The 13,399-nt window shown below is 38.4% G+C and overlaps 1 protein-coding gene across 1 annotated transcript in view; it reads right to left on the bottom strand.

Annotated features, from left to right (window-relative positions):
* The window catches only part of Vps37a (VPS37A subunit of ESCRT-I), a 39,294-nt gene extending 25,944 nt beyond the window's left edge, over window positions 1-13,350 (bottom strand). The window contains exon 1 of the mRNA XM_045160561.1: window positions 12,961-13,350. Within this exon, the coding sequence (XP_045016496.1) occupies window positions 12,961-13,082 (122 nt within the window). The 5' untranslated portion in view covers window positions 13,083-13,350. The remainder of the gene's footprint in view (window positions 1-12,960) is intronic.
* Between the last annotated feature and the right edge of the window lie 49 nt (window positions 13,351-13,399).

The raw sequence follows: 13,399 nt of genomic DNA, 5'->3' as shown, positions 1-13,399 counted from the left end.
TATTCTAGGTAGCAATGTTTATCCCTTCTTTTAACTAATTGTTAAAGACTTCAGTCCTGCCTAATAAAATATATAGTCAAATTGTGCAGTGGATTCCCAGAAAAGCAGGATGAAAGAACAGCACTAGTTATGTGCTCATTTAACCTTTCTTGCCTTCTTTCTATTTCCCTTTTGGATACCAAAGCTGGTATTTTATCAGCCAATCTGGAACAACAGTGACCCTAAGAATGGGAGACATAAGCCAGGGCTTTTTTTTTTTTTTTTTTCCCAAGGCAGAGTCTTGCTCTAGCCCTGGCTAACCTGGAATTCACTATGTAGTCTCAGGTAACCTTAACTCACTGTGATCCTTCTACTTCTGCCTCCAGAGAGCTGGTATTAAAGGCATGTGCTACCACGCTTGGCCTTAGGTACTCTTTACGGTTCAAAGTGTTGGATGGAGCTGAGGCAAAATCTTTGCTGTAAATAACTCTAATGTCCTATGGAATGAGATTATCACTGATAGTAAATGGCTACTGAAGGTCTTAAACAGATACTCAATATCAGGATGTACATGAAAGTTTCTTTTGGGGGCCAAGTTTATATTGACAACCCTCTCAGTAGTAAGAATGCTCTTTTGAACATGGAGGTCTAATTTCTAAACTCTTTTATATTACCTTAGGATCCCAAGATATCATGTATTTTCAAGGAGAATCAACCAGAGCATCTTAGTGATTAAAAGCATGACATTTTAGGTCAGGCTTTCTGGGTTCAAATCCTGCCTCTACCATGTCCTAACTTACTACGGATCATGAGCAAATTGCTGCACCTGTCTAAGCCCTTTCTTTTGGTGAGAAGTGGGGATATCCAATGCATCTATCTGTGTAGCAAGTGATTTAAATTTAGTAGGATCATATATATAAAGGTCTTAGCAGAATACCAAGCAAATAAGTGCTAAATATTTATCTGACATTATTTTCAAAAAGCAGAAAACAAGTATCTATGTCTGATCTTTTCTGAATTGTGGCATTAAAATGTTAACTCACCAATTTTTTTAGGCATGGTCTGGATTTTGTAGAAATTTAAAATAGAAAACATATTCTAATAGCTTACATTTAAACTTTTCAAATAAGAAGCTGGGCATGGTGGTGCATGCCTTTAATCCCAGCACTCAGGAGGCAGAGGTAGGAGGATTACTGCTGTGAGTTTGAGGCCACCCTGAGATGGCATAGTGAATTCCATATCAGCCTGGATTAGAGAGAGACCCTACCTTGAAAACAAACAAACAAAAATTTCAAATCAGGAATTCCAAATAACTTCCTCCACTGTCATATTCCGGACCTTAAAGTATTTGAAATGTTTTCTTCACAAATAGGGTATCAAACAAAATGGAAAATAATATTTAGGTATTAATGAGAACTGAACTATTATTAACAAATTTCAAAACAAGTTAATCATGGCAATCCAGTAATGCATTAGACAAAACAGCATGTTATTGTTTTACTTCATTAAATAAGAATCAGTCCCTGGATATTGATTACAAATGTGCTACTATATTCTCCTATACTAATAATTTCTATAATTCAAAATTTAAGCTTATGGTAAAAATTATGATTTTTAGTAACTCAGGATCTCATATATCTAATATATCTACTATAACTACTATTATAACCTTTAAATTTTTTCTATATTCACAATTTTTTCTACAACAAAAGTATAATTATATTGAACAACTTTACAACTAGTTTCTCCAACTCAACAATTTATTATGGTTCTAAATTTACATAAATGAATGTTTCATTTTCAATAATCACTTTTAGTGGCTGGATGATAGTCTAGCAATATGGTCATTTAAACTACTCTATCATATATTTAGATTTTTCCACTTTTATTATAATAAATCATACAGTAGTATTTGATAACTACATCTTTATGGTGACACATAGAGGCATGTGGTTCTACCACTGAGTTTCACCTCCAGCCCTAGTGGTTCTACTTTAGTTATAAATAAACATACACACATACATAAACTATTGCTTCTATACCACAACAGAAAAGTTAAATGGCTTTTCATTAATAAGTTTATTTTCTAGGTTCTCTGAGAATTACCATGGGTCAACCTCAGTACCTTTTATCTGTTTGAGGCCAAATAGAACTAGAAAAATATAAAACATTGTTAATCAGAATATATAGTTTATTGTCATTCTCATTTCTTTGATAGTCCTTTTGTTGCAATCAGCTTCCCTTCCCATTGCTGGGACAAACACCTGAGCAGAACCAGTTTATAGGAGGAAAGGTGTTTATTTTTTCATGCTTACAGTATCCAGGGGAAGTTCCATCAATGGTCAAAAACCAGAAGAGCCAACTGCTGCTGAAATCTCTGAAACTCTGAGCCAACATAAACCTTTCCTATATACAGGCTTATCTCAGGTATTGTCACTTACTTACATATACTACTACTTATAAGATACAAGAATTCACAACATGGGCCCAGGAGACATTACAAAGGAAGTAGAGATTTAAACATGAATGCTGCTCTCACTGTGGCCTGACAACCAGCTCCAGGCAGAGGGTGGTAGACAATGAAAACTCACCAAAGCAGGAATTCAAAGGTTGCAGAGAGCTAATCATTAAAGGAGACTTATGACATGCCCACCAATGTTCAGGAAACATTACAGAGGACAATGTAGGAAGAATGTAAGAGCTACAGGATGGAAGGCATTAGGATTGGTTGCATTCATGACCCCAAAGTGAATATAAATGAGTCCACTGAGGAGGGTCCTCAGTGGAATAGGGGCAGGGGAGATGGGATATAAGAGGATAATCCAATGGAAATTGACCAATATGTAACCTGTTCATACAGTAAAGTTTATAATTAATTTAAAAAGAAATATATAACAAATGTACAATAATTGCCATTGAGAGAGCACTTCCTGTGTGCTAAATAATAGTCCAGATTCTTCACCAGCATTGCAGACTAAACCCTTCTAAATAGGTACATTTCACTGGTAAGTTTGATAACTCTTGAACAGACTTGTTTTCTACATGCAAAGTAGTCATGCAAAAGACAAGACTTTTAGATAGGCTTGTGAATGATTCACAAAAAGGAAGGTTAGAAGAATTTATATCAAGAGGCAAGGCTTTTAGACATACTTGAAATAGGAATGTGAAATTTATTACATGTCTATGTGCTAGGTTTTTAAACAATGTTTATAAGGATTACTTAAATATCAAACTTCCTATGTGAGAGCTAGGGATGTATCACAGTGGTTGTGTATGTGACTAACAGCTTTGGGTTCTATCCCCAGTCCCTCCACCCCCAATCTTACATGCTATGAACCATAATTCATAATTCATAATTTTACAAATGAAAACTGAATTAGAATAACTGAATATCTTGCAAAAATGTCATACGGCTGGTATGTTTTAAAATTAGAGCTGGAATCTTGACCAGCTTCTGTTCCTTTGTAATTTCCCTTCCATTTATGATGCTCAAATTCATTTTGCTTTTGTCTTTAAGAACTGCATTATGCTGAGGACCCTGAGGAATCATCTGACTTTTCACAGTAGAGCAGAGCAATGTGAGATCAGGTAGTTAAGCCTTTCTTTTTAGTGGCCATAAGGCCTATGAAGTTATACAACTACACAAAGTTAAACTGGCAGTTAATGACACATCTATATCTCTTGAATTATTGGCTGAAAAACATTCATTATGACTGTTAGTTGTGTCATTGTAAAAAAAGAAAAATTCTGATAAATATCATTATATCAACATTACTCCTGTGGAATATAAACAGCACACTAGAATTATCATGTAATTAATTATTGTCAAAGTGAATACAGCAGTCCTTTGACTGGGAAATCTGTGACTACGAATTTAAATAGTTAGTAATACATAATGACTACCACTTACAGTATAGGTTTAGGTTGGGGCTAAATAGAACTAGAAAAATCATTAATATAAACAATCATTTTGTTTTTTGTACCTCCTGAAGCTGATGAAGCCCAAATTCCCTAAATCTGTGGTCCTGCAGATGGGAAACCTGAAACAAAATAGGTGTTTTTCCAGGAAGTCAGAGGAAATGGACTAGATACAAAACCAACAGTGCGTATAGGGTGAATTTCTTCAGAAGGTAGAAGAATTAGTTCTATGTTTAAACACAGAAAATTTAATGGTAAATTAAATATGGTGAAAAGTATTACTTAGAAGATAAGAAAAAGTACTTGTGCCTAGTCTGTATAACATTCAGTTTCCATTTTCATTGCAGACTTAAACATGCTATTATGCTTTGGTTATGCACTTTTTTGGACCACCAGCTTCCTTGACTGCCCCATCACTGAGAAAAAACCCATGAAGTTCAGACCTGGAAGATAAGGAAGTAAGAATTTATAAAAATAACTAAAAAGGGGTTCAAATCCATTAGAGAAAAGTGTTTTAGCAGACTCTGCTGTAATGGAATTTTCAGAGTAAAAGGAGCTGGAAGGGACATAAGAGTTGGAAGCGAAATCAGAGAACAGGTGAGAAAAGTTACTGTAAAGTAGAAGGAACAAAAGATCTTCTTACAGGTAAAAACAGTTACTTACCTCCCATTTAGGAAAAAAAATAATATGAAATATGAAGGAAGTGGGCAATATTCAATGATACTGATTAATTAGAGCTGAAGGACATCTACAGAACTTTCCACCCCAACTCTACAAAATACACATTCTCCTCAGCAGCCCACAGATCCTACTCCAAAACTGACCATATTAGGCCATTAAGTATGCCTCCATAAAGCCAGGAAAACTGAAGTAACTTCCTGCATCATGTCAGATCACAATGGTTTAAAGCTAGCAATTAGCAACAAGAGACACATCAAGAACTCCACCAGCTTCTGGAGACTAAACAACACACTTTTAAACAATGAATGGGTTGTGGAAGAAACTGAAATTCCCAGAATTCAATGATAATGAAAACAAACCTACCAAAACTTATGGGACACACTGAAGACAGTCCTAAGGGGAAAATTTATAGCCCTAAATGTCTTGATTAAAAAGACAGAGATCCCAAATCAATCACTGACTGTCCACCTAAAAGTACTGGAAAAGCAAGAAGAATCCAACCCAAAGAGTTCCAGATGGAAATAAATAATCAAGATTAGAGCAGAAATTAATGAATTGTAAACTAAGAAAACTATTGAAAATAATTGATGAAACGAAGAGCTGGTTCTTTAAAAAAATAAGCATGGTTGACAAATCCCTAGCCAAATCAATCAAGCAAAAGAAAAATAAAAAACAGAAGTCTCAAATTAACCAAATCAGAAATGAAAAAGAAGAGACCACAACAGACATCAATGAAATTGGAAGAATCACCAGGGCATACTTGCAAATCCTCTACTCCACAAAAGTAAATAATCTGGAAGGAATGGATGAATTCCTAGATATATACCACCTCCTGAAATTAAACTCAAAACAGATTAATCTCCTAAACAGACCTATCACATCCAAGGAGTCCAGGACTGGACAGCTTCTCAGCAGAATTCTATGAAACCTTCATTGAAGAACTGAAACCAATTTTTCTCAAACTGTTTCGCATAGGCAGATACCAGGGAAGACTCCCCAACTTCTTTTTTGAAGTTACAATCACCCTGATACCAAAACCAGACAGAGATGCAACAAGAAAACCATAGGCCTATATCCCTGATGAATTTAGATGTAAAGATCCTGAACAAAATCCTTGAAACCAAATTCAACAACACATCAAAAGCATTATCCATATTGACCAATTAGGCTTCATCCCAAGGATACAGGGCTGGTTTAACATATGTAAATTGGTCAACATAATACACCACATAAAGAAACTTTTGGCAATAAGATCCACATGATCATTTCAACTGATGCAGAGAAGGCCTCTGACAAAATACAATACTTCATGATCAAAACACTGAAAAGAATTGGTATGAAGGGTTTATACCTCAATATAATGAAGGCTATATAGAAATAATACTTAATGGAAATGCAAGGAATTCCCACTGAGATTGGGAACAAGACAGGGGTGCCCACTCTCACCACTGCTCTTCAACATGGAACTAGAAGTACTAGCCCAAGCAGTAAGAAAGGAGAAAGAAACAAAAGGTATTCAAATTGGAAAAGAAGTCAAGTTAGCCCAATTTGCAGATCACATGGCCCTGTACATAAGTGATCCCAAAGTCTCCATCTCAAAACTTCTAAAGGTGATTAATTCCTTCAGTAAAGTAGCATGATAAAAAATGAATGCACAAAAATGAGTAGCTTTTCTATATACAAAGGACAAAACGTACAGAGAAAGAAATCAGTGAGGCTGTTTCATTTTCAATAGCAACAAAAAGACTAAATACCCTGGAATAACCCTAATCAAGGAAGCAAAAGACCTCTATAATGAAAACATTTAAAAAAAAACCTCAAGAAAGAAATTATGGGGCTGGAGAGATGGCTTAGTGGTTAAGCGCTTGCCTGTGAAGCCTAAGGACCCCAGTTCGAGGCTTGATTCCTCAGGACCCACGTTAGCCAGATGCACAAAGGAGCGCACGCATCTGGAGTTAATTTGCAGTGGCTGGGAGGCCCTGGCGTGCCCATTCTCTCTCGCTCTCTCTCTCTGTCTGTTGCTCTCAAATATATAAATAAAAATAAAAAATTAAAAAAATGAAGAAAAAAAAGAAAGAAATTATGAAAGACTTGAGAAGATGGAAAGACTTCTCATGCTCTTGGATAGGTAAAATTAATATTGTGAAAATGGCAATTCTACTGAAAGCAATATACATATTTAATGCAATACCAATAAAAATAATAGTATTGGTCCCTCTGATAACTTGGGAACTTCTAGCTGTAGGTGAGATTTTTCCTCAGCTGGGTCTGGACTGACTCAGACCAGGCCCAGGCCCAGCTGGGATGACCTGTTATCCCTTACTCTCCATGTAGGTTCTTTATCCTCTCCAGTTCCCTACATGGCAGGAGCTCCTTAAACTTTCTTTTCTCTTTTCTTTCCATGCTTTTTTCCCTTGGAGCTACACATAGCCCACATGGGCTTTTGGGTTACATGTGGTGTACTTTTCTTCTTCCCACTCTATCTCCACTTAACTCCCAGCCTTCCCCTTTTGGCATTTCTTTGTAAAATCTGAATAAAATGTGGTATTTTGCAAATAAAAAAATCCAGCATCATTCTTCACTGAAAAAAAAAATCTCAAAATTCACATGGAATGGTAATAGACCTCTCAGATATACAAATATATCTAAAAAAAAAACAACAAGAAAAACCCCTCTGGAGTTATCACCCTACCTGATATAAGGCTATATTACAAAGCCATAGTAATAAAAACAGCATTGTACTGGAATAAAAACAGAAACATAGACTAATGGAATAGAATTGAAGACCCAGATCTTAGGTGAAGTAACTACAGCTACTTCATCTTTGACAAAAGTACCTATTTGTGTTGACTGAAGAAAAGACAGCATCTTGAACAAATGGTGTTGGACAAATTGAATGATCATATGTAGAAAAATGAAATTAGAATCACTCATTTCTCCACACAAAAATCAGGTCCAAATGGATTAAAGACCTTAATATAGGACCTGAACCTGTTAAACTACCAGATAAAAAATAAGGGGCATGCTCCACAATATAGGACTGGGAAAAGACCTCCTGACCAAACCCCAGTAGCCAAGGAAATTAAACAAGCACTCAACCAATAGGATTTCATGAAGGTAAAAAACTTTTGCATAGACAAACATACCACAAATAAAGCCAACAGATTACCCCCTGAATGGGAGAAAATCTTTGCCAGCTAAACCACTGATAGACGCCTACTATCTAGAAGCTAGGAAGAGGTCAAAAAACTAAACAACAAAGCCGGGTGTGATGACACATGCCTTTAATCCCAGAACTAGGGAGGCAGAGATAAGATGATCACTGTGAGTTCGAGGCCACCCTGAGACTACATAGTGAATTCCAGGTCAGCCTGGGCTAGAGTGAGACCCTACCTTGAAAAACCAAAAACCTAAACAACAAAAAAAATCAAACAACCCAGTCCAAAAGTGGGGCAAAGAACTGAATAGGGAGTTCTCACAGGAAGAATTACAAATGGCTAACACACAGTTAAGAAAATGTTCAACATCCCTAACCATTAGGAAAATGCAAATTAAAATATCCACGAGATTCCACCTTACCCCAATAAGGATAACAAACATGAAACAATCAAGTGAAAACAAATGTTGGTGAGTATATGGAGAAATAGAAACACTCATTCACTTTTGGTGGGAATGTAAGCAGGTACAACCTCTACAGAAATCAATATGCAGACTCCTGAAAAGGATAAACATAGAGTTACCAACAGACCCTACTATTCCCTTACTGGGCATTTACCCTAAAAGCTCCATACCTCACTCAGTTCAGAGACAATTGCTCAATCATGTTTATAGGTCCTCAATTCATAATAGCTAAGCACTGGAATCAACCCAGGTGCCCATCATTGGATGAATGGATAACCAAGATGTGGTATATCTACACAATGGAATTCTACTCAGCAGTAAGAAAAAAATGACACAATGAAGTTTGTAGAAAAAATGGTCGAACTTGGAACAGATCATACTAAGTAAACTCACACACTCACAGAAAGACAATTGTTGCATGGTCTCACTCATCTGCAATTCCTAACTTGGATCAGCCCGAGTTGCTGACATACATGAATGGCATCTTGAGGCTTGGACAATAGGGAGGGTGGGGGGGCACACAAAACTGAATCCAAATTGAACTGGTACTGTAGAAATCTATATCCTGGAAGTTAGACTAAAAGGCTGAACCCTCAATGGGACATGAGGGGGAACACCTGAATCAAAGGGCCCTGGAGAGGGTGAGATAAAGCCTAACCTTAAATTTTTCCCTCCTTTTTTTTTTTCCTGTCTTCGTCTTTTTTCTTTCCCCTTGGCAATGGCCTGTAATTCCCTGGACCAGGATGTTGCTTATAACACCCACAATGAGCTGTTGATCAGAGAGACCTAGTAGATCTCCCAAAACAAACAAGACATATTTCTGTCAGAGCATTTTATTACCCACCAGAGGTTAATGGTAAGACCTTACTGCTGAAGACAACATACACTGTTGGAGACCTGGTTGGAATCAGGAAGAGTCCCCAGAGAGTTAGCCCATCTAGTGCTGGAAGGCACTACATGAGCTACTGGAGGGAAAGTGACTAACATCTGTCTGAGCAACTCAGAAGCAAACAACCTGATGTGATGCTCACACAAGTGCAATAGTGGTACACAGTCACAGTGGGTAACCAATTGTTTTTGGATTGGCTAATGGATCCACTCAGTGGAAAGAGACTCATATCTGGAACTGAGAAACAAGGAAGAATCATATCTAGATGTCAATCTCCCACTAATCTTGGACTATAAGAGGGTCTACACCCTTTTAATTCTCTCTAAATTAATAATAGTTATCCCATTTAACTGGTGCTTCCTTCACTCTCCTTTGGAGATTCTGCTTCTCTTTTTCAGATGGGAGCAGGACTGGACAAGATAAATGACCTAATGCACTTCACCCCAGGCCCAGCTTAAACCAAAGAGGAATTGGGGAAATGACCAAGAGTGCTGCTTTCTGGGTGAACCTGATACCAGCACAAGGGTGAAGGAGATAGATACTGAGGATACTCAACATCTACTGAAGCAGAGATCCAGATGTTCCTAAGAGCCCATCACTGAATTAGACTTAAAATGCACCCAACATGGCTCAGGGAATTTTGTGGATGAGGGGGAGAAAAGATTATTAGAGCCACAAGTTGGGACATTATGCACAGAGACATGCCTCTACCCCATACTGACTGCTGCCCACACAATGCATAATTCACAATCCACATGGGGTTGACCTGCATTCCCAATGAAGAAGGCCTCTTTGGAAAAGGGGCAGGGATGAGGGAAAACATGTTACCAACATGCGTTGTTTATATACTAAGTATGTTCATATCAAATAAAAAATTAAAAAAAACAAATACTTAATAACATTCTTTTAACTTTCACACTGCACTTTAAAATAACCAATCATGGTGGCACTGCATAAGTCTTTAGGCATAAAGTGGACTAGTAATTTGCCTAATCAAAGAAAATAAACATATAGATAGATAGATAGATAGATAGATAGATAGGTATATGATAGTATAAAGACTGACTATTTTTATAGGCTAGCTTAGAAATGTCTATTATTTGAAAGGGTTAACCTAACAAGAATAGGTAAATGCCATTTGTCTCTGGGTGTACCTAATTCTTTGAAAACTGGAGGATATATGACCTACTAAAACATCTCCAGAATTATCCAAGTGTAACTTGTGAATTTGAAATATTTCAGTTAAATAAAAAGCTCAAATATTTTTATTAGATAACTAACAGAAATCAAAATACTTAAGGTTATGTGTTCATACCCCTAAAATATGTACATTTTATCATATGTCCAAAATTTCTAATTCAGAAAGTAGTATATAAAACGGATCCTTTCTGCATTCAAGTATGAGTACTTACTGATCCTCATAAGCCAATTCCAGGACTCCTCAGATGAAAATCACTGCTTTAGTCATTATTTGGAAAGCCAAAACATAAAATAGAGCATTTTCCTTATTTGCCAGTTTTAGCCATAAGAAATTTTGGAATATTTTGAATGTTTAATTCCAACCTAAAGAATAAAAACTTTCCAACAAAATTAACAAAACACACAAAATGTTTTTAAAAGCAATTATTTCCAAAATGATGTTCTACAAAGTGTTTCTGCAATAGTAGGACTAATACTATCTATGTCTTCCCCGATGACAATTTTGTGAGGCACAAACTTTTGTTACATTTGTTAAAAACGAGTGATCTTACCTAGTCATCATATCTTTTTTTTTATAGTCATCATATCTATATTAGAAGCTTTCAAAGATTAGTAAAGAATGTAATTGAGGGTCAGATTGACTTGTGTTGGGGCTCAGAAACTGATACCCCAAAGGTTAGCACTTTGGTGTGTTGAACTTGAAAGCTTCAGTAGTAAAGTCTAACTTCTGTCTCTCTCCTACCATTTTCTGTCAAAGCAGTTATAAAGAATGTTTCTGGTGCTGGGGAGATAGCTGGAGCTAGGGTTAAGAGTGCTTGCTCTGAGGACCTGAATTCAAGCTGTACCACTGACAAAAGTTACAAAAGTACACACTTGAAATCCTAGCACTGAGGAGCTGAGAAGCAAGGAGTGTCAGGTTCAGTGAAACTCTACCTCAGGAAAACACTTCTCCTAGCCTCACATATGGGTGGGGATACACACATACATGCACAACAAAGAAAAAAGAATTTCTTTCTGATCAAAGAAGCCAAAATAGAAAGGTCATTCTCTCCTTTCTTTCACAGAAGGTTCTTATTCCAAAAATACTATACAGAGAGGCAAAGAAGAACTTGAATAGACAGCCTTTGCTGGGTTTCTCCACCTCAGTCAACTACCATCAAATCACATATATGTCTTCTGTCCAATCGCATCTCTACACAGCTGCCCATTTCTCACTGAATATAAGCTTCTTAGTTTTGCCTGGGTCTCCACTTCTGAATGCTCCTAGGATACATAAAACTTAGATTAAATAAATTTGTTATGGATGTTTACAGGAGCATGGATCATGACGTGTGTGTGTGTGTGTGGTGAGGCAGAGCCTTACTCTAGCCCAGGCTGACCTAGCTCACTTTGTAGCCCAGGTTGGAAATGTACAAGTGTAATATACTATGTGAGCACAAAATTCTCCTACCACAACCACCTGAGTGCTGGGATTAAAGGCAAGGGCCACCATGCCCGGCCTCTGTGACTCATATTTTGGGTGAGGACACATACCATGTCTTTCCACCTTTAAACTTGTAGGAACTTTATGAACTTAATTTTCCACAATGGGACCAGCAATAATAGCCTGCCATCTTTTCCTGTTGTTTTTTTTTTTTTAACATATTGGCTTGTGAAAATCCTCTATAAATGAAATAACTGGGTCAAAAAACAAAAATCATCTTACATTCACTCAGCAATGCAAACTGATTTTACAGAAAATATTTTTTTTGTCAATGTACTTCACTTACAACCATTGTAGATTAGAATTTAAACTCACATATAACAGAAAAAAAAAACTGCCTCACCAGTTGTTAGTAGTAGTTTAAATTTGACAAGATTTTTTAAAAGGGCTAGAGTTTAACCATGCTCTACATAAAGCACATGGTGTGAAACTTAGTAATTAGAATGGTAAAACTCACATAAAGAAAGAAGTAGTTAATCCTTGAAAGCCCGGACAGTGCAATATGCAAGGCTGCAGCAAACCAGTTTATAGTAAAAGTATTTGAAAGAACCTTAAACTAGAAAGTAGTTGGGAACTAACTGTGACAAAGTGAAAAACCTGTAAGACAACAAAACAATTCAGATAACAAGGCAATTCCTGAACATGGGGCCAAGAAAAGGGAAGTGAGAAAACGCACAGACACTGAGATGGAAAGGGTGAGTTTTTAATTACAGGCTCAAGAGGATGGACTGTCACTGGAAGATAAGTTCATTGATGAAAACTCTGGCTTCCCTTTCCTTTGATGTTGCAACAGTTTTGTTTTCCACTCCATGAAACCTTCACAATTCCCTTTAGCGACATAATGGCTCTTTGAGAGTTCTGTCAATGTTGTGATCAGGTAAGCAAAGGGGGAAAATAGGGAGGAAGCCAGGGATACTGGGCACAGATGGGCATTACTGTCAGCAGCGCTGAGTCAGGGGAGATGAGCTAGTCGGGAGTGGAAAGCAGCGGTGGGGCCAGAGGCAGGGAATCCAGAGGACAATACCAGGCTCGAGGTAGGAATGGGGAGCTCGCGAGTGACCCGCCACGAGGGAGGTGAAGCTAGAGGAGGCAGCTGGCGGGAGTGGGCTCCAGGAGCCTTCAGGGTGGGTCGAGCCAGCCCGTCCTCCCGCCCTACTTTGTCCTGGGCCAGGCAGCTACCCGTCGTCACCTGGAGTGGGAGTTCCGCAGGGACTCGATCAGGCGCTGCTTCTGCTGCTGAAGGCTGGTGAGGCAGGGGGACCCAGCTGCCGAAGAGGTCGCGCTCTTGGTCAGGGGGAAGAGCCAGCTCATCCTCCCCGGCTCCCCGGGCCCGAGGCCCTCCCAAGGCTCTGGCCTGCTTCTCCCAGCTGTCCAAGCCCGGCCGCCCCCGGAGAGAACGAGCAGCGGACTGGGCCGGCGTCCTCAGCACGCCCGCCGCGCTCGCGGGGCCCGGATTTCGAGAACCATGTTCCAACTGCAGGACACGCTAACTCCGCGGCGGGACAGATGACCCGACCCTCGCAGCACATACGGTCTCAGCCAACCAGACAGCCGCCGAGCCACCTAGCGCTCCACCACCGCACCGGCGTCCGTCAATCACCTACGTGTCCCGCCCCTCCCGCGGGCCC

This window comes from Jaculus jaculus, chromosome 1 (genome assembly GCF_020740685.1).
Source record: "Jaculus jaculus isolate mJacJac1 chromosome 1, mJacJac1.mat.Y.cur, whole genome shotgun sequence".
NCBI lineage: Eukaryota > Metazoa > Chordata > Mammalia > Rodentia > Dipodidae > Jaculus > Jaculus jaculus.
This window is presented reverse-complemented; position numbering and strand designations above follow the sequence as displayed.